Below are 23135 nucleotides of genomic sequence, written 5' to 3' on the forward strand. Positions count from 1 at the left end.
CTGGGAGATGTTTCCAGGGAGAAAGTTGAGGGTACACGCTGCCGAGGTCTTTGCTTCTCTCGATGCATTCTAATACTCATTCTAAACAAGGCTGTTTTTGCCCACCGTGGCTACAGTCGTTGCTTGTCACCATAAGCAGTCAGGCAGAGGGATAAAACCAACAGTCGGGAACACACACCGAGGGGTCACATTGAGAAGTTTTCCCTTCATGTTACTGAACTGGGATTACCCACAACTGTCAGCAATGTAACAACATCAGCTGTAACCTGGGAGAGTGTGTCCACTGAATGTCTGTGTGTGAGTGAGAGTGTCTGTGTGTGTGTGTGTGTGTGTGGGGTTATTTATCGCACACCAGATGGTTTGATGATGTGCTAGTCACCTTGTTTGCGTCCTTGGTTGATGACGGAGGGAATGAAAACCTTCTGAAGTGTTGGAAAAAAGGCGAAGACAAGGCGGACAGACAGCGTGACTTGTCTTATCTGTTTGTTAATCTCTGTGAGTGCAGCAGGTGTGTGTGTGTGTGTGTGTGTGTGTGTGTGTGTGTGTGTGTGTGTGTGTGTGTGTGTGTGTGTGTGTGTGTGAGCAAGGTAGCAAGGTATGCATGTGTATGTAAGAGAGATCGATTAACTGGACATTGGGGGAGACAGAGATTGATAGATATTGGCTGCCCTTTCTCTGAAATGACAAATGTTGCGGGATCAGACCTGGCATTGGCCATCGCTCTCTGTCTCTGGCTAAGTCATTTCACAAATTAACCCCAATTAGTCCTCCCCAAGACACACACACACACACACACACACACACACACACACACACACACACACACACACACACACACACACACACACACACATGGTTTTCAGGATGCACACAGGTTTGACTGTGAGCTTGATCTTAATGAAATGAGGTGACTGTTGCAAAACAGGCTCACCTGGATGAATTTCAAACTCACACGCACACTCTTCAAATTAGATATACAAATACACCTGGACCGCAGCAACAGCTGTGATCAATGCCTCCTCCACCTTCCTGGCACCCAGTCCACAACTTCACAGCACAATAACTTTGTCTTACTGACAACTCTCAGCCTTGATTAAGTCAGCTGCTCCAGCCAACGCTACTCTGCTCTCTGCCTGCATACAGTCCTGTAGTACAAAGGGAGGATTAGTCTTTGATAGTTTTGCTGATAGGGCAATGCGGAGGGATTTAATAAGCCAATTAATTGCCATGTCTGCTTGCCAAAGGTGGAGCTTGAGAGGCAGAGAGGCTGCTGATTAAATTACAAAAGGGAAGTGCAGAGCAGCAGAAACAAAACTGGCACTGTGACTGAAAGCTACATTAACACCACCAAACAGGGGTTCCCTAACTTTTTTTATTGAGGGGTTCCCAGATAGCTATCAGGCCTTGAACCTCTACTTAGTAAGATTTTGTCCCAGGAACTCTGGGATCAGATGGCAGTTTTGTAGCTAAATGTTACTCATCTCTGTTGCCTGAGGCGACAGCGTGGCTTTGTGGTTACCACTTTGTTGGCGAGCATCTGCTCAAATTTGTGTTTTATTACGTCAAACATTAAGTTTTCTTCAATGCTACAAGGAGGTTGTCAGGCTTTTACCATTTAATTGTTCATTGTTTAGCACATTATTCCATATCTTCTTTGTGTGTGCAGCCCCTCTCCCACGCCAAATCAATAAGATTGGCCAGCTATGATAGCATCCAAATTGTTGGAGGGTTTAATACCAGTTTGTGCTGCTTTAGTAGTATTTTATTCAGTATATTAGAGTCTTTTAATAGCTCTAATACATGTGGTGCCCAGCCCAGGACTTACAGTACCTTGTAGGTTTTCACGGTGTTTAGAGAATGTGGAGGTGTTAGATAGAGGGATCCCTCACATTATTGTACCGGCTTTGATGTGTTATTTCTTCCTTTTGATGTGTCCTGTTCCATCTGTTAGGTTTTTTGTAGTTCACTGTACGGTTCTAACAGCTCTCAGCAGTCTCCCATAGGCAGCCGTTTCCTTTAAAAAAGTCTCTAAATAAACCAACTGGACGGTATCTCCCCAGCACCGGCAGCAGACAGACACAGCTAATGCAGCTGGTGAAAAATATCACCAGTCTGGCCAGCTAAGGAGACAGATCTTTTTTGTGAAGAGTTGGTGAAGAAGCTTTGAGCGGATGTGAAAGTCGCTTGATTCATGTATGTCATGCACTTTGTTTCATTTTGTTATTATCGATACACCAAATTTTCCATCTCAGCCGAGGGTAAAAACTTTTATAAGATATTTAAATAATGTGTTTTAGTATTTCATTAGTGATGTTTTTATGCGTGAATTGAAAGTGCACATGAAAACCACCAATTAAAACAATCTGGCGAACAAATGTCAGCCCTGTTTTTTGCGTCAATTAAAAGGTAAAAATACAATAGTGACCACAGTGAAATACCATGTTACTATAGGAATATTTTGAAAGATTCTTGTAGGATATTAGCCTAAATGTCCTTTTTCTTCAGCAATATAAATCAAATTAGTCAGCCTATGCCTAAATCTTGTTCTGTTGTGAAGTCCTTTGTTTCCTAGTTTGACTTTTAGTGACCCCCAGAGAGTTTTATTTGCATTTTAGCTTTGGGTTTTAAATATAGGGGACGAGAGGTGAAGTGACAGTGATAGAAAGAGTCAAGAGTGAGTAAGTATTTTAGGAAAAAGAAAAGCCTCTTGAAACACAACAGGTTGTATGGCTGCATAGACTTCAGGTATAATTAGGGAACTGTACAGGATGTGAAGATATGTGAAGCTAAGAATGATTGACCAGAGTCAGTACTTGATTGTAGCTGCAAATGTTTGCATGCCAACACATGGCATGGTTAACATGCTAAATAATATGCCTGCAAGTTGGCAAGTCGGCAAGTCTTCTTCATACAGCATGGTGTTCATTTGGTAAATTAGTGTCGAATTTAGAGAATAATAGAAGATAAATCAGGTTTGCTTTAGGGATACCTTGTGATTGACAGGTCGTTACCACGGCGTCTGGGTGGTTTCCGGGTTTTCGTCTTAAAACTTTAACCCTTTCACGGTGTGTTTTCATTTCATGAAAGGTAATTGTTACATTTTGGTAGTCTAGATATGTCTTATTCAGCATTCAGTTGTACTGAGCTCCATCCTCTCTTGTCTTTTCTGTTTGCAAAAAAACAAGATGCGATGGACAAAATGCTGATCTTGAGGCTTCAAACTGTAATCCACAGACCAATGGGTGACGTCACGGAGACTACGTCCACGTCTTATATACAGTCTATGATACCCCATCACGCTGTCACAGTCATTTGGGGCATGTTTATATGCTAAAGTTAGCATTTAGCTCAAAGCATTTCGCATGGCTGTAGTAGTTTGGTCTACTTATAAATTGTTTGACACTGAGGATAAATATTTTGGTGATTGTTAGACTTGGATTCAGATTTGATTGTTTTTCGCTTCCACTATTAGCATCAATCGAAAGGACAAGATTATGGAAGTTCGTCAGTCTTTCAGTTTTTCCACAAACCTTCTAGTGCATGGCTGTTTCCTTTACCTTTTATCATTTACACCTCCTTGCTAACATCTGAACGCGTAAAGTGCAAGTAAATAAACACAGAGACAAGGCGAACACAGACACATGTGGGCGTATGTGTGAAAGAGAGAGACGAGAGAGGAAGAGTTGGTGGTGGGCGTGCAGTAGGTGTCTGGTCAGGTAGGGTAACATTGGCTAGTAAGAGAGAGAAAAAAATAAAACAGCACATCTTCCAACACACACAGCATATCCATGCAATCCTGTGGGAGGAAATGAGGAGCTGGAGGCTGCTGGGTGGGATTACCAATGATGAACAAAGATTGAGCTCTCTCTCTCTCTCTCTCTCTCTCTCTCTCTCTCTCTCTCTTCCTTCCTCTCTCAGTCATTTCTCCATCTTTCTACGCTATATCCCCTGTATCCTGCCCCTCTCTCCCTCTCTCTGTCTATCTCACTTTATGCCGTAACTTAATCACAATGACTTATGTTTCTTAGTGGGAGAGGTGCTGTGTATAGATAGAGCCGCAGAGTTAATCAATGAAATGCACTGCTGCACTGCAGGAGCATTGGCCTAGCCAGCACACACACACACACACACACACACACACACACACACACACACACACACACACACACACACACACACACACACACACACACATAAATACACACCGCACCCCCTGTGGGCAAAGATCAAAGCACTGAAAGTAAAGGAAGACACACACAACCAATATGCCAGTGTCTGCACATTCCTGCTATAAGGTGTGTGTGTGCCATTTCACTTATTGGCAGAGTTGAAGGGCTAAAAGACCTTCATGGTATGTGTAAAGAGTTGATGTCATAAGAGAAACGCACTTGAAGAAATCATTTTCCCAAAGTAATTCCCATTCAAAATCCAATAAATTAGAGGAAGTGAAAGTTTTGTTTTTGTGATAATGTGACTTTAACTATGGTTCTTCACACTTGAGATGTGAATTTTCACACTGCTTCCACAAACTTCGGCTGATATTCACAAAGGGCTTCACGTCATTGCCATATTATGAGCTGTTTAACAGAACAGGATGTCGCACATTTAACTAGGAACAGTAGACTCACCAAAAAACGCCCCAAAAAATACACAGAACACTTGCACATGACTGCGTACTTGTGGATGCATACTCACCTCTGAATCACATGCCTTCCCTTTGTAGGATCTTTGGTTCATGATGACAAGTGACCATATTTTAACTCCATTGAGCAGGCGGGGACACCATGTGTGTTTTTTTACAGCAATCTATAGGAGCACGCTGCTGTTTCTTTATCTGCACAAGGAGACACGCTGCAATCTATTCAGTTTATCAGCAAATCCAAATTAAACAAATCTCACCACAGCTTGCGCCTGTCCTCTGGCGTTACGTTCATTAATTAGACGTCTAAAAATATCAAACCCCTCCAAGACTTAATTAACCCATCGACTCTATTTGGTAGCTGGTGCACGCCTGTCTTTGGAGGGGAGATGAATGACTTTTTTTTATCAGAGCGTGTGTTTGAGTGTGCTTTCACGTGTCCGTTAGGGTGTACATCGGTGCGTGCATGTTTTGAAAAAAGGGGCATTCAGTAAGCTTATGTTTCCCTAATTCATACATGTGCTTTTTTTGCATGGCTTTGTTTCAATGTATGGAAGTGCATCTTTTTGTGCGTCGTATACATTTTCAGTTACCTTCTTTTCATTATGTAACATCACATCCTTGCCGTACAATTTGCTACAGAGCTTTACAGACCGAGAGGACACACCATAATCCCACTCAATCATGCCTCCTCCCCCCCATGCTATCATCACAACAGAGATGAAACATAGGAGTCAAAGGCTGCTTTGAGCGAGCATTCTCTGTGTATAACAAAGAGTGGGCTGTAATGAAGCCATAATGGATCAATTATTCAAGCTGTTTTGATTTGATGTGACACTTGTTAGAATAGTAATTGTGCGAGGGCGTCCTTTGATGCCAGAGGTTAGTAGAATTAGTGTCCGGAGGAAGTCGGGTTTTTTTCAGGATGAAAACAAACGGATACCTTCAATGTTGATGATGAATCGTATGTGACATGTCTGACTTGTTTGCAATTGAAAATTATTTTATGTTCAGAATTCCAGCTTCTTTTCCCGTTTTTCTGATATGAAACTGCTGGTTTTATTCTTAACAGTATAGTGTAGGAAAAGGTTAATATCTGTTTTTATATCTCTTTGAATAATAATTGCTTTTCAATTGTTATTTTCCAATAGATGACATTTGCATCAGAAAGTGATTAGAGTCATGTGTCTGATGCATTAGTGACATTTGGATGCAGCCTATCTCATCCTGACATTTCCCACAGCAACTCAGCTGCCACCCTGTTCATTGTGAACCTGTGAGTAGTGAGTTAGTCACCGAGGAAAGTTTTAGAAAAACATAGAATCAGTACTTTCAGTATAACCACACGTTAATACAGTATTTGAATTACTAATAGTGTTTGGGAAGCTATTTTTAAGTTTCTCTTTAGTGCGGCTCTGGTCCAGTGTCATTGTAAAGTCAAGGAAATATAGACCCAAGTCAGATGATTTAACTTAATGAAATATTGGGCTGGGTGAATTGGCACTGCTCCAAGGCTGATCCGGCTGCCAGGATGCTAAAGAGACGGATGAAGCCGGCATCAGTGAAGCCTTCAACTTCCACCTAGAATGTAATGATAACTGACAATGTCATATTTTATGAGTGCAAATCATTGACCATGTATGTGTGTGTCTAAAGCTTCTGACCATCACACACAACCAGCAAAGTGCAAGAAGGTCAATTTAAAAAGGAAAAGAGAAGCAAGAGAGTTTTGTACTTTTGTGTGACTGCACAGGGTCTCTGCATCTGTATGTTGTGTTGTACCATCTATCTGTGTGTTGTGTTGTACCATCTATGTGTTGTATTTGTGGGAGAGGCTGAGACCATGACTCCGCTGCTACCGTCGTTGTCCCAGTAATTGAATTATGCTGTACTGTTTCACCAAAGCTAAACGACAGAGTGTGTGAGTTAGAGAGAGAGGAGGAGCGAGTGGAATTGTGTGTAATGAGCTTGCGAACAATCATCATCAGTTCATTACAATGAGTGGGTGAAATTATCCCGCAGATTTTAATAAGCCACACCACCATCTCTAATACAGAGAGGATCACTTGATAACATTTCTACATGTTGTAAAATGGCACGTACAATTATGGAACCCCATTTATCGTTCACACCAAGATCATGATTTAGAAAATAATTGTTCCACACAATCAGTATTCTTCTTAAATGGATTCCAATAACATTCCATAATATTGCCTCTGTGAGCAGAGCATGGCAGACTAATGTCAAATTGCATTAACCTCCACTTCCTAATGTAGAGACCCTGTATCCAAGATGCTCCGTTTGTCTTCCTGTTTGTTCCACATTCAACATTTAAGACCGTCGCAATCGCTGTGAATTATTTACTCCATATGTAGTAAACATGATTGCAAGTGAGACAGCCTGTTCTCACTCTGAATGGGATAATGGTGACGCTGACGTCTGGATACTCAATTACCTGAGTGGAGGAAAATTGCAAAATGTAAACTGCCCGGCTTGTTTTGATGACAGGTCTCCATGTGCGGTAGCTACAACAGGGTAAGCAAAGGTAGCTCCCTCTCTGAATTTTCAAGCTGTATATTACCAGTAATTATGATTAACACCACAGCAATTCATTATACATTGTTTCAGTCAAGGTTTTCAGCAGATTTTAACCTGGCCCAACTACAGGAAAGCTAAAATACTAAGCAGCTGTGGGAGCTATGTGAGGGCTTTAATGTGTGTTGATTCATTGTGAATATAGTCCTTTGTAACTCAATGGATGGAACTAACTGAAATGTGGTTCAATTCAAGTGTCTATCAAACAGCGCATTGCTTCATCACTGGGAAATGTTATAACTATGGAGTCTATGTTTTTAATGCTTTAACATTGCTCCATTTAGATCTACGTGGTTCAGGAGTTAAGACCAATCTCAGTCCTTTTATCATATATGACTGTATTGTTGTTGGGCTCTTGTAATGCAGAGGTGGGAATATTTCAAGGTGTACTATTATGATATTTTACCTATGGTATTGTGAAGATAAAAGAAGTATGTAAAATCTTCCAAAAGAGTAATATGATGCATAACATTATACAAAGACAAAAACCCCTGAAGAACATTTAGCGGCTACAGAGTCAGATATTTCCCCTAGGAATTGATGAAACTAAAGCAGAAACTAAATGGAGAGTAAATATTGGATAATAATTCATCAGGCAGCGTAATGTTGCTTTATGTCTGCTGGATGTGTAAACAGACAGCTATTTGCTACAATGTCTGACATAACAACTTTATAAAGTGATAAAATGACACTACTCCCAAGTGACCAAAATAATCTTTTATTACATTGACTGTTTACGCTCCTGTTGCCACCCAGGTGCCCCAGGATGACTGGGGGGGTTACCCTGGCGGTGGGAAGGATGACGAGATCCCTTGTCGTCGGATGCGGAGCAGCAGCTACGTTAAAGCCATGGGGGACGAGGAGAGCGGAGAGTCGGACTCCAGCCCCAAAACATCGCCTCAGAAGTTGGTGCGACCCGACGCCCTGGTCAAGGCCATCATCAGACCCAGGGAACTGCTGGACTCCCAGAGGTACAACAAATGCACCTTAAAGAGCTTAATAGCCAGTGTTTTGCTTTTCTTTTGTTTCCCTTTTTTTCTTGCATGCCCCTGTTTATGTATTCACTCCACCTCTAGGGGAAGATGTCGCAAAGCAATATTGTCCATCGTAAAAATTCATCAGTCAATTCAACTCTCATTTTAGTGTCTTAGAGTAATCCTGTGGATACAATCACAGGATATCAATGTAATTATATCATCTCTCAGTTTTTGTTTGTTTGTAAAAAAATGTTTATGCCCATTGATTTTAGTCTTCCCTGGGGGGGATCCCCTGGGATCCAAACTGGGCACACTGAGGTTTTTGATACTACCACTGGATGTGCCACAGGCAGAAAATGCTTCTTATTTTACATATAGTGGATTTAAGTAAATCAATCTCATATTGGAGTGAGATATTTCTGTTGGATTATCTTGTTATTACACTAATTCCAGAAAATGTCTTCAAATATCCCATATTAAAGTAATGCAATATCTGAAAAATCTTGAAAACAAATAATGTTGGAATGGATCTCAATGCATGTTGGTATTTCCATGACATGCTGCTTTCTGTGTTCCTATTTTACATTTTAAGAGAACACCTTTTGGTCAGCCTAATATTTGTTCATGTTTTAATCATACTTGTTAATAATTGCCTTGTTACATTCCCTCTTGGCAGTTTTCTTGTGCTAGTAGTTCCCCATCCCTAGATGTGTCAGGCACTTGAACCATTTGCTCATTAGAATCTCTTTGTGCATTTTCATATCCCTGTCTTCAAAAGTGTTCAGTGGGTTCTTCTGGGATGTGTCCCATGAAGTGGTGAGGAAATAGAGGGCTTTTGTTGTGGTGACTCAGCGGCGGAAGAAAGCACTCATAAGAGGATTACATGATAAGACAAGCTGGAGACAATGTCACAGAAAAATGAAAACAAGCAACTTTGTTAAGGAGAAAGATTAACTATGAATACATCATTAACAAATCCATTAGATTAGGATAAAATTAGATAATAGAGCACTTGCACCAAAATAAATAAAGTAACCTCACCTGTAGTACCCCCCGAGGTATTTTCTAGGATTGTGTTATCATCATAAAAAATATTATTATTACATTTTAATCTATCATTCTTGATAGTTAGTGTGAAAAGCCAATTATAGAAGATACAGCGATGATACACTGCAGAGGTTATTCTACTCTCAAGCAGTTTTAGGTCAGAAATGGATTCCCTTTTCTATCCTGCTGCTTTTACTCTGTGTTGTATGTCCTGATAATTGTCTGCTTATACTTCTGCTCCGTATTTGCCTAACCTTCTGTTTCACCTCACATCCTGTCTTCATCTTTATTTTGTTCATTTTCAGTTCCAGTTCACTTAAACATTGTAATAGGTAAACACCAGCCACAAGCACAAAATATGTTGTCATCACCTGGCACATGTTTTTACCCAGAGGTTGTTAAATAGCATACTTTTCCTTTTATTTCAAACAGTTTTTAGATGTTCATATTTCAATTATGAATCCATAACTGAATCTATTAACGTGTTACTTATCGTCTTATTTTACTTCCTATTGTGGTTTTTAATTGTATTGCTACAGTACTTCGGCCACCAAATAATTGCATTGTGCGTGGCTAATTCATCTTTCCTAGAGTCGTTTTTTAAATGTGGCAATACGAGGAAGCAAATTCACTCTTCAAAGGAACCTTTTACTCTTTGTTCGCAGCATGTGAAGGTCTATCTTAGTAATATGAAGATATCTCCCTGTCCTGCTTTTTCAGCACACAATCTTTTTATCTGCATTTGCTGTGCTTTGTGAGCCGTGTATATTGAGTGCATTTACCAGTCAAGGTTTAAGTTCAGTGTGGCGGTCCAACATCTTTCTACAAGCTGTTGTTGTGTTACTCAAAGGCGTGAGGCAAAAACTGCAAGTTTTGTTTTAGAGGAATGTGTTTTTACAATTTGTTGTGGACCTCCCTTCATTTATCGCCAATTAAATCACCTGTTTTCTGTCCCCTCAACTAAAACCAGTGTGTGGGACTTCGAATAATAAATCCAAAGCTATTTACAAAAAAACTGCAGCTTTTGTGCTGAATTCATTGAAAAATAGACACTAGCTGTGTACTTTCCTCAGTCTCTTCTGTCAGTGTCTTGATAGATAGGAAATATGGATTTTTCTTGTTAATGCTTGAATGTCTAAAAACTGATTATTGCATCAATGTCACAAGTGCATTATGTCCCAATTAAATAATATACAATGTTAAGTTAATATTTGGGAACACAGATAGAGAAAAATAGAAATGAATAGATGTGTATTGTGTTTATCCAATCACAAGTCACAACAGTAGCCTAAAATAAAATGCAGTAACTGTAGGACTATGACTGCTAGAATTAACTTTCAAACGGCTTGGGATGCTGTTGTTTCGTCTGTTGGAGCACAATGTGAGTATCTCCTATTTCATTTTTCCTTCATGCAGCGTGTTTTACTCAGGGAGGGTTTGCTGGACTGTGTAGAAAAACTCTTCACAGGCCTGCAGCATGAATGGCACTGTGTGTCTGTTCTGCTTCTGGTCTGCACGAGCCCAAAGGCACATCATCTGACATAAATTGTGGACATTATGCAAGGACGACCTTGTGTCTGACCTCAGTGTAGAGCGTGGCCTGTGACAGACACATAGCTGCAGTATGTGATGTCAGACAGTCACAGCAAGAGACAGTGATACACACATCGACTAACACTGATCATTCCCTTGCTCTTATTGTCATGTCCTCATCTCTCGCTCTACATGCTGCCAACCCCTCTCTCATTGCCATTCAGCAGAGGTTTTTGAATTGCTTCTCTATCATAGAGAACAGCATTTTTACTGGAAGCCTCGGTAACTGCAGCGGGCAACACCCACCGAATCCGTTAATACTGTTAACCTGACCCTGATGAAAACAAGTATGTGCCTACACACAAACACAATAAATGATGGGCATTTCTGGCAGTGAGAATGTTTGCGACGTCTCCCTGCAGGCCGACAGGAGATGGAAGAGAGGCAGCAGAGATATTCAGCTTTTACAGTCCTAGGCAACAAGCAATAGCATGCTTACATAATGAGACAGTAATTCATCTCTGAGGATATATAATGACAAATCGAATGTTATTGATTGTGATCAGGGTGGACCATTATGATATCTGTCAGAGAGGATGCAGCGGGTTGGCCTTTTAAACAGCTCTTTTAGAGTGTGAAGTAATGTATGAGGCAGCTACAGTGAGGTATGCTCATTTTCCCACATCTTGCAAAGCTTCCCCTGGCTATCCATTTTGAATAGCTATAAACAGTGAATGATTTATGAGGATGCAACAGCGGGAAGGGCTATCAGTTGCAGATATGGTACTCCAAGGCCCCTCTAAATAATGGCTCACTCAGTGCTCAGGCCGAGGGTCTGCTGGGCTCTGCTGAAAGGAAGATATTGACCAGCATGTATCAGCCTGTGTGGCCTGCGTCTGAGTCCATTGACAGAAGAAGAGTCCTGATAATACACTGAACCCAGCTAGCTAAAGGCAGATATATATATATATAGAAATTGCCGTATTATTTGGCCAACGAATAACAAGAAATTGCAGAAGTAAAAAGGTAAATAATATATAGAGGTCATTAAGAAACAGTGTCTCAAAGCACGGACAAGTTCATTTTTCAACTGTAAAATGACCCACTCAGTTGGTCACAAATCTCTAAATAGCTAATTTAAGACATTAGATAAGATCCCATTTTATTGATCCCTGGAGGAAAATATTGCATTACAGCGGTACAAGAAGAAGACCAGTGAGGTTGATAGGAATAGGATACAGATAAGCTAAAAACATGGGCAGTTACAAAGTGCAGGTGACTGTTTGAAATATTTGTACTTTAATTCCCATAAATCAGGTCACAACACTAAAGGAAACTCTTTTTTGAAAACCTGGAAGGTAGTGTAACAGAAAACCAAACGCTGTTGAGGACAGCTTTGGAGGAAAAGGGGGGAAATACTCAGAGTTGTTGACAACAGTTGTTTAACACAACATTTAAAATCACCCATTTAGACAAAGATATTCTCTCTTTTTTTACAGACCTAAAGTCTATTGGCTGAGTTCTTGGCACTATTGTGCTGTGATCCATTTCTGTCACTGTTTTGAGTCCACACATAAAAGGCATCACGGGTGCCACCTGACATTAGAGCTCTCATGCTATTATGGTTCATCAGGCTTGTTGGGATAGAATTAGATTGGATTAAAGACAGACATGGTGCAGGTTGGATTTCCTCTGCTCTTGTAGCAATTTCATGTCCCGCAGGGCCATTCAGATGGGCCAAGCACAAATTTGACAACATGAACCAAATCATGTTAAAGTGAGAACAGACTGTCAGGTTGTGTCACCTCTCTCCATCTTTCCCTCTTTCAAGCTCCCTGTCAATCTCGTGGTTGACAGGATGGCCTCTTTGTTCGTATCCCCAATAAAGAATACATCACAGTCACAGGCTCACTGAGCTGGAACAGCCTGTGCACTAGAGGGAAAGTTAGATGTCAATGATTGTTTTAATTAATAATCCTTTACATTCCCCAAACCCCTGTTCCATTACAACCTTACCCTGGGGTCCTGTACGTCCTGTGTGCTGCAGAGCCGACAGCTATGATGAATTGAATATGAAACACCTTTTTTTGGTGCCATAGTAGGACCTGCCAAAGATGTTTAAAATATATTAACGATGATGGGAACTGAATGACATCTGGCAAATGTCACTATTAGCCAGCATAATGAGTCCCTGAGTCAATCTGTAATGATGTGTCCAGTTTGATGGCAGGTTGCATTGACACAAATGCACAAAAGAACCTCAACAATTAATATCCATCTCCGGCAACTTCCCTTCGCTTTAAATTACTTTGGCTCGGTGTCTAAACACCACAGGTCAATCAATCCCACCCATTTTTGGCAGCTTCTAAAATAACTCACATTTGTTTACCCCCCACCCCCACATTCATAATTAGTTTCTTGATGGACCATAATTAATCAGAGTTAACACTGGCAAAGCATTGGATAATTCCGGATTTAACATAATGTAATTACTCATTCAGATAGCATTAGGTATGAGCATTTTTCCTCAGATCTCAAGGTCAAAAGCAGAATTCCCAACCATTGATTTTGTGGCTGCGTGGGACATGTCATGCATAATTATCTTACCTTTCTGTTGGGCAGGCTGTTTCTAAACACCTCTTTGCCTCCGCTTTGAGTGTAACACTGAAAACCATGTCAAAGATTGATCCGGCTACCTAATGTCCCCTTCAGAAAGGTGTAACTGCTGTATTGATCTTTGTGCACTTGGCTTAAACAGAACACACAGTGGACCTGAATAGAAAGAGCTGTGTGTGTTTTCAAGAGGGAGTGAGTAGGCTATGGATACACTCATTGCAAAGTGTATTAAACACATCAACTTTTCATGTATTCCCTTATGTGAAAAAGTAATTATTCTCCATAGGGCTTTGCGGTGCATTTTGTTTGTCAGGAAGAAAACTAGCAGAGACAAGCAGTCACAAGTCTCATTCTCTTGCTCTCAAATTTGTACTTGTGCTAGCACTATGTCAACCCTTTTTGCAAAATCGTCTTTGTCCTTGTCCTCCTTCCATCTGTTCTTTCAATCAAACGCCTTACTTTCAACGCTTCTCTTCAAAAATTAGCACACACCAGCTACTGTCGAGGTCGGGCTTTGTTTAACCACAGACAGAGCACTTTCTTTGGCAGCGTCAAAGGCAGGAAGTGTGAGATTCCCATCATCCCTTGCCTTAATATTGGCCAACAATGGCAGTGCATTAGCACCAATCAGAGACATTAGAGGAAATTTGCTCTGGCGTGATTTGATAAAGGGCCAACGCTTTCTCAAAGCAGCCTCCCTTCACTCAACTGACGATAATAGACATTTCTACAGGCATGGATGGGGGAAGTATGCCTCAGTTATGCCTCAGCCGGTGCACTTGAATCTGATCTTGTCAGCTATAAAGCTCGACTAAGTTTCATTACTCAGGGAAGCTTTTATTTTTTTCTTACTTGGCTCAATTAAGCAAATTTAATTAGCCACATAGGGGAAGAATGTGTTTTATGATGTAGTGTAATTGTATTTTGTGTGCAACATTTCAAGTGCTTTGTAATAATTTTTGGTCTGTGGTGGTGGACAGTCTCTGTGTGTGTGTGTGTGTGTGTGTGTGTGTGTGTGTGTGTGTGTGTGTGTGTGTGTGTGTGTGTGTGTGTGTGTGTGTGTGTGTGTGTGTGTGTGTGTGTGTGTGTGTGCGCGTGTGCACGCCTACTGCAAGACAAAACTCATAATACACTCCTCATAACGTTGTGTGTGCGTTCATGTTTCATTTATAAGATATTGCCATGACCAGGCAATTCTTACCGCCAGCGTAATGTAACCAAAACATTACTTGAGGCCCATGTTGGTCATATTGCGTCACCCTAATGTTTGCAGCATTTTGGTGAAAACTCCCAAGCAAACATTCAGTTCACCACAAATCCCATACAGGGCCAGTTCCATTAGACTTGTGCCCAGTGACGTCCCATCCATCCAACTCCCACTTGTGGGACCCAGTAACTGTGTCTTCTTCTCTACCCACAGCTCTTACCGCCTGGATAAAATCAACAGTGACATGCGTAACTACATCACCAATTTTGCTGCAGACTTAAGGTGAATACAGGCTCAGCTCCACCCCTCCCCTTACCTCTCTGCTGCTGCCATGTTGCAGTGGTCAGAGGTCGGAGCCAGCTGGCTCGCTGCCCTGCTGACATACACAATATGGACGCCTCACAGAGCAAACACTCAAGACCAGTCAATGAGAGGTCACCTGGGGCAACCACCTCATACTGGCAAAGGATAAGGCACTGTTAAACACAAAATAGATATGATTTTATTCACAGCTATACATTACACCGGCGTACGTCTTCCCATTTACAGTTTTGTTACTTTTACCACTTCATTGAGATTAAATCTTTGGATGTTTCTGCTCTCGGTGTCTTTGGATGTTAAGAAGGTTGGTATTACTTTGCAAACACGCACAGCCTTGCTTCAGCATTACAAGATGGATTGGGGGACTTTTAATCACGCTGGCATTTTCCTCGCTGCCAAACACCAGTGTTTATCTCTATAAAAAGCCCCAAAACTGCTTACTCATCTCTGCCTGCCATTAGAAATGGATCTGGCGGAGGGAAACTCACTTTGGTATTCCTAATGTGACTCACATAGCATTCTCTAGTTTACTTAAAGTGCCTTTCTTTTCGCATGTTTTTCTATTTTTGTCTCCTCTCCAGCAGATTTCAAACCGGGCTTGGTTTTCTGAACTTCCCTGTTGCACTGCTGGGGTAGCACATTTAATTGACCTGGCTGACACCGGGGTGCTCTCTAAAGTGCTTGCTCACTAACTAGCTCCTGTTTTGCATTTCCCTCATTTCCAAGCATTGATTGGGTGTTTCAGCACAACAGAAATCGAACTGCCTTTTTAAGGATGCTGGTGAACACACCAGCGTAGTGGGGGAGAGAAACAGAACAAAGAGAGAGGCTCCCCTCCTGGGTGACCGAATGTCATAACCAGTCTCCTTCTAAAGTTCAGGTTGCCCAGAGGAGAAGACTTAATTGTGTTTGTCATCATGTTACACCTGTGACCACTGATCAAACTTATTTGGTTATTAGTGAAATTATGTTTTATTGGTTTGCTGAAGAAATCCTCGCCATGGCTGAAGTCCCACTCCCTTGCTGCTTCTCTTCTTCTCTCTCTGTTCAGTCAGAGCTACCACTTGCAAGCCGCCAGGGACATGCACCCAAGCATTGCCCTGGATCCCTCTGCCAACTACAACTCTCCCAAGTTTCGCTCCAGGAACCAAAGCTACATGCGGGCAGTCAGCACCCTCAGTCAGGCTAGTTGTGTTAGCCAAGTGAGCCAGGTGAGTCTGCACCCTTTCAATTAGGAGGGTTTTTCAAATCCAAACTTGTACAGGGGAGCAGTGGTTTGTACACTCTGGGCTGCTGAGGGACCCTGAGGAGGTCCCAGTGAGTCTCCGGTGATATTAATTGGAATAATGTCACCATAAAAGTTATTCATTTGAAACTCCAGTTGAAGAGCATGACTGTTCTAAACATAATTGGAACTCTCACTGGAACTCTTTAATTTATACGATGTAGATATCGTTTTCCAATACCCACACGTCCCTTTTTTCTGGTTTCATTTTGATTACACATTTTTTATATGGCAGTTCACTGCACACTGTTTATCTGGACAGATTAAAAGACTCCAACAGGGGTTGTGGAGATATGTATCTCCCTCTTAAGAGAGGGACACATTGATTTATTCAGAGTCTTAAAAGCTCAACTAAACTCCTACTAATTCAAAATCCCAAAAGAAAAAGATTTTTATCTTTGATTCTTGATATTGCCAAATGGGAGTGCAGTGATAACCATCAAATTATTTCTGCTCAGTAAACATCCTTTTAAAACAAGTCAGTATCAAAGACATTGCTAAAAAACATCAAACACATCTGTAATAGGAATGTGAAATAGTTCTGGTCAACTTTAAAAACAAATATTTTACAGCAAAGTCTCTGACAAGGTATGACCTTGTTATCTTCTAGTGTGGAAATACCAATATGCCAACACTCAAAAATGCAAATATATTCTTTGTGACATTAAAAAAACACATTTTCCATTGATCTGTCTACTGTCTTTTACCTTTTAACACATGTGCATTTGTTTGATTTTAGCAACAACAATTGTTTTTATTCTAAGGGAAATTGACAGAGAACACAATGTGAGGTTCTTACAACCGACCAATTAATTTCTCCGGATAAACAAAGAAAAAACTCACTGGCTTTTCAATGGAGGAAACATGCTTACAGTTATTGTTTCTCACAGGTGAGTGAAACAGAAATAAATGGCCAGTTTGAATCAGTGTGCGAGTCGGTGTTCAGTGAGGTGGAATCCCAGGCCATGGAGGCTTTGGACCTGCCCGGCTGCTTCAGAACCCGGAGTCACAGCTACCTGCGAGCCATCCAGGCCGGCTACTCCCAAGACGATGACTGCATCCCCCCCATGGCCTCCACTGTCACCTCCACCATCAGGTCTACCACGGGTAAGGGCATTCTGACATTAACTCAATTCACATAATACAATGTGTGACATCTTGGATGTTGTTTTTTTTAATTTGTACTTACAAATTAACACCAAAAGCTTACATTTGCCAATAACGTGTGTTGATGGATGAATATAGAACAGTTAGTGCAAACTGGTTGTACTGTCAAACAGCTTCATATCGCTGCATGGATCACTCTTGTATGTTTCCATTGTTTTTGATGGACGTATGATTACTGTAGCTACCACTTGTGAGCTGTGCTAGTTCATCCAACTGTATTTTGGATACAGTGCTTCATCTGCTCATCCATTGGATGCATCAGAGAGTAAAGCTATGAACCCTATTGAAAATCACAAATGGAAATCGTCTGAAGAAAAAATCTGGTCAGGATAAGAACACAACTGTTTTTTTGGGCTACATTTTGGAAATCTGACTTTCTGTGTGGCACCACAGGGTGACACTTTTGAACTAACATACAGCTTTATTGCGTACAGGGCAAATAAATGGTGTAATTTCTGTATGCAAAGTGTGCATTATTAACTTGTAAACCCAGTTTACACTTAAATATTACAGCATATACTATGAATTTTCTTCGCACACAGATCACTTCAACCAAATTATCTTGTATCATTGCAAAGCTCATGTTTACACACATGAGTTCACGTTACAGAAGTGCACACTTTTGTGTCTAGACCTGGCTAATGAATTATCTAATGCTGACAATGAATAAACCGGTAACTCAACTGTCACACTGGTTAGTCACATATATAATATCACATATGCAAACTTGTTACAATAAATCAAAAGCTACTCAGCTGACACGTGCATTCATTTCTGATACTGAGCCTTGATTATAAATTGTGAGCTTCTGGTGGTTTCAACAATTCCCATGATTGCTGGCTTGACAGAGGAAATGATACGTCCTTGTACAGATGAAGAATGTGGGAAGAAAAGAAGAAAAAGTGTCCGGATGAGAAGTCTGAGCGGATTCCACCTTTTCCTACAGTAGATTTGGAACTAACAACATCAGTTGGACTATAACAGGGAGGGTTAGAGGTGTGGCCATCTGGAGCTGTGCTTATGATCAATTCTTCATGCCTAGAACTGTTTACTTACACTGCTTTCTCAGTAAACTCAAATATCTTTGCATTTTTAGGATACAGAGTTTGGTGTTTGATAGACTTCCCCACTATTTTGGACATGGGGCAATTGGTGCTGTGAATCAATCAATCAAACTGGACCTCACTTTTTCAATAGGGTTCATACTATACTTCCTGATTAATGGGAAACGGTTTGGAAGCTTTGCTCATCTTTGCCTCTTTTCATTGCACAAAGTACACATTTTTTAACCTCGACTTAAAGCAGACGAGCATGCAAGGGTTGTTTTTACACCTCATTTATTAGAAATATTGTACATTCTCTGTGATGTGTTCCAGGAGCTAGGATTTTCAGCTTTGTGCATTGAAAAGATGCAAAGAATGCATGCTACAAATTAAGGTTGAGAAGGCAGTGTAAGCCATTAATGGAAATGAGTCAAAATGGGAGTACTTTCCTTGTGTTACACTGGTTTTCAACACCATAATGTATAAATAATGCTATTAAGGACTTTTTAAATTCTAGCATAAAAATTCTTCAATACACATCTACAGTATACAGATGAGTGAATTGGGGCAATAATCACAAGGTTAGCAGCTAGTTGTTGTAGATTTCTGCTTTTATCTTATTTTGACTCATGGCATTCAGTGCATGATTTGATGTTACTGCTTTGTAGCATAAAAAGCACATTCTCTCCAGCTGCTCACACCGGTGGCCATATTACAGAGTTGCATTTATATTTGTCTTCCAGATAGAAATTATGTGCAGGAAGACTCTTGTTTACCCGACCAGGCCAGAGTACTTGAGGATATGGCAGACACGACCCCTTTGGCTCATGATGATCTAGGCTGCCCCATCAGAAGAGACAGGCTTTACCAACAAGATAACATGGGCGCTACAGCCAAACCTCTGTCTGGACCGCCTGTTTCTCCAAGCCTCTTCAGATCCCCCAGATCTAGTGCCCCAGAACGGCCATCACCGAAAGCCATCCAGGCCAGTATCAAAGAGTCTGCTACCTTGGCTGCAGCTATCAGCATGCAGTGGAAGGAAGAGGTCTCGGCCATGCGACGAGAGCTAGCCGATCTAAGGAGGGACCTCTGTGTAGAGCTTCGTGCTTTCAACAGTAATTTCAACACTTTCACGCAGCACTACAACACTTGGTCTCCCCAAGGGGGCAACGTGGCTGCTGGAACTGGGGTAGGTTTAGGTGGACGGGTTGCGGCAGGAACAGGGACAGGACCAAGGGCAGGTGCAGGGGTAGGTTTAGGTGTAGGGGCAGGGGCAGGAGAACTTGGAACCTCTACGGCAGATGGAGGCACTGGGGGAGCTAGAGAGAAGAAACCCCAGATATCAAAAGTGTCTGTGGGGACCCAGGCCAGAAGCAAGATCCTGGTCCGGCAAAGCACTGCTGATGCAGCTGTTAATTGTCCAGAGGAGGAGGATAAGAAAGGCGCCCGCAGAAATCTTCCAAAACAGCTCTCTATGGACCCAAGCATCCTTGCCTGTCCACAGTCAATGTATGTGGAGAGTGCCATACCACTTTCTTTGGATCCAATACTTCCAGGCTCTGTTAGAGCAGCAGAACCAGAGATATTTGATTTGACTGCCCTGCCCTCTAGCGCTAATCCAGAAACAGAACTAAAGCTACAAGTCAATGCAATTGTGAGGCCATCTGACATGGTCACTAATGAGCCAGTCACCACTCATGGTACAGTGCCAATTCCCTCAGAAGCAGCCCTTGAGAGCCCAAAGGGTTCTGTAACAGTGGAACAAGAAATCCTAGTCACTCCACAGCTAATAGATATAGGCCCAGATAATGAGTCCCATTCAGATACCGAACCATCTCCCCATGATGACATAAAATCCTCACACTCAGAATTTATTGAAAGAGATAATATACAGCTACCATATCCAGTTCCTGTAGTTACTTTGTCTCCACCTGAGGAACGTGATGATGACATCATGTCAGATTCAGAGCCTCCAGATCCTATCACTGTGGAAAAAATAGATCCAGTGTCTGAAGACCCTGCTGCAGTGTCTTTAACATGTTCAGGATTAGATGATCCAACACAATTAGAATCAAAACAATCAGACTTACCAATGGTTTCCTCATCTGATCATGTTGGTAAAGGCCCATTCTCAGCCTGTTACGCACCCACAGTTGATCTTGATACTGCTACACCATGTAATTTAGAGACTGACATCAATTGCCCATCCATTGTGGTGTCAGAGTACCTTGACACAGATTCTCCTACAAGTCCAACTGATAGTGACACAAATCCAGATCCCATTATCACCTTCCCAGATTATCCTTCTGACCCTCCCCCAGAGCAAATGACATCGGCCTCAACCTTTGCCATCACTTTAGTAGAAACTCAACCCGATACTGACCCAGAGTCCCAAGAATCAGAGTGGCCACCCCTTCCCGAACCACTCGATACCACCCCTATTTATCATGCCGATCTGGTCCACTTTGATTTAGTCATGCTGACTTCCCTAGATCAAGATGATCTTGACTCTGTGTTCATGGACCCTGAACCAGATCCGTTTGACCTGAGTGTTGACTCTCCATCTATTACAGAGGATTTAGATCCACCTTTGTACCAATCCGATTGTCCCAGTTACCCCCTACCCACTGTTGACCCTGCCACAGTGTGCCCCTTGGATCCTTCAACGTCAACAGAATCTGTCTGTTTGGTTCCAGCTATGGAGTGTTGCTTAGCTCACATGCTTCAGGATGAAGCCTCAGAATTACATGAGGTCCCACTACCAAAGGTCACTGTCACAATATCCCCACCTAGTCCAGTATCTCCTGATACATCTTTGGAAATAGACTTTGGACTCCAAAGTCCAGCCCCCAGTCCAGATCCCCTTCCACCAGATACAGATTCATCACCACCATATCTACAAGACATACCCTCAGTGGAACTTGCACCCATGGAGCCAGATGATATAATTGCAGAAACACTGGAGTGTATGGCTGAATCCCAGGAGTATGGGGAACTTCTTGAAGAAGAGACCCTGGGTAGTCCGGAGAGGTCATCAAGCGATCAGGCCTTTCTGTGGTACAGGTGGCAGAGGAGGGGCCAGAAACAAGAATTAATGCACAGGAGTGCCAGCGTGGAACTCTGGACCGGGAGATACGAGTACAACAGTGCAGAAATCACATACGTGTCTCTCACTCTGTGAACTCATACCTCATTCTCAGCAGACAAAATGTAGCTCAAAGTATATTTATAGCTCACGGTTCGTAGCTGCCAATACGCTGTAGTGCATCTTGCAGATCTAAATGCCATGTGAACATTGGCATTCAAAGCAAGGACTTGCCCATACACAAACTTGCAGTAATATTCCATGAGAAAAGACTGCATTTGTAGCAGCAAAAAAAAAAATCAAAGATTGCACCATACTGCAAGAATGTGATCAACCCTTGGTGGTGATAAATTAACTGAACAACCGTGCTTTAAAGACATTTATTGAAAGCAGTATATATCTTTCTGAAGCTGTTGTCACCACTGATGTGAATTATCTTCCAAGAGAGTACTGCATTTTTAATCATTGGATAGACTAATAATGAGTGTTCTTGTTCTGTCAGTGTACTACATCAAAGACATTTTACACCTCTATTTTAAGAGACTCTTTTGGAGCTCTGTTATAGACTACGGACAAGATGGCCTAATGTATTCAAGGCCCTGACAATCCTTGCAATGATGATGGAAAATTTCCTTTCCTGTACTTATTTTGAGCTCTCTGTTTATTGTCACTCTAGAGTGGAGTGAAGTAAATCTTTGCAGTTATCATATAACTATAAGAACAAACTGTTTACTATGTGAGCCATTGGATGGACTCTGCGGGTATAAAGAAAAAGGGTGTAATGCTGTGGAATGATGTTTGCACAAGCCTTGACTGAGCTGGAATATTGTACTGTTAAAAGAAAATAGAAAGTAAATTGCATTATTTCAATTCACGCTAAAATATGACAAATCAGTACAGTTATGATATGTAGCTTCTTTGTATGCACAACCTCATGTTACACATGCGTATACATTTATTACAAAATACACAACAAATTTGATTTGTCTGATAATCTGACTATAGTAATAACCGGCCTTGTTGAGATGTAAGATATCATCTCAATGCTCAGGAATCAAAGACTGAGAATGTAGTACTGGGACATAAGTGTAATAACATGTTGAGTTTTGCTCCTTCCTGAAAAGAAGTGTACAACATGTGGCTATTTTTAACATGTGTGACACTGAATGATGAAAATGATGTTGTAAAGGTGCATGACATATGGCCTCAATATTTTGTGCGTTTCATATACAGTGCCTCATTGTAAGTATTTGGTTCTGTTCATTGTTTCATTTTGATATTCAGTGCAATGATAGGAGCCTACATGCCACAGAATATGCAGACTTCTGTTACCAGCCATGAACGACTAAAAAGCCAGGCAAATCACAAGATATATCTGTGCTATCTGTCCAATTATTGGGCTCTATATGGAATCGCCCACTGAAGTCTGTGCTCTAATAAAGTGTGCTGGAACAAAAAGAATCTTTCAGCTGAACATCAGTGAGCTGCCAGAAAAGGATTTTCCCTGTGTGTGGTTTCGAATTGAATTTGTGCAGAGCACTTTATGGAAGTTTGCTAAATTGACTGAATCTGAAAGGTTTTCAAAGGGGTTGGAAGTTAATTAGGTTGTATTGTTGTATT

The 23135-nt window shown here is 41.4% G+C and overlaps 1 protein-coding gene across 1 annotated transcript in view; it reads left to right on the forward strand.

Moving 5' to 3' along the window:
- The window catches only part of dlgap2a (discs, large (Drosophila) homolog-associated protein 2a), a 146713-nt gene that overhangs the window by 104413 nt on the left and 19165 nt on the right, over positions 1–23135 (forward strand). The window contains exons 6-8 of the mRNA XM_054614376.1: positions 7991–8205; positions 15987–16137; positions 17111–17327. Of these exons, the coding sequence (XP_054470351.1) occupies positions 7991–8205; positions 15987–16137; positions 17111–17327 (583 nt within the window). The remainder of the gene's footprint in view (positions 1–7990; positions 8206–15986; positions 16138–17110; positions 17328–23135) is intronic.

This window comes from Anoplopoma fimbria, chromosome 15 (genome assembly GCF_027596085.1).
Source record: "Anoplopoma fimbria isolate UVic2021 breed Golden Eagle Sablefish chromosome 15, Afim_UVic_2022, whole genome shotgun sequence".
Classification (NCBI taxonomy): Eukaryota; Metazoa; Chordata; class Actinopteri; order Perciformes; family Anoplopomatidae; genus Anoplopoma; species Anoplopoma fimbria.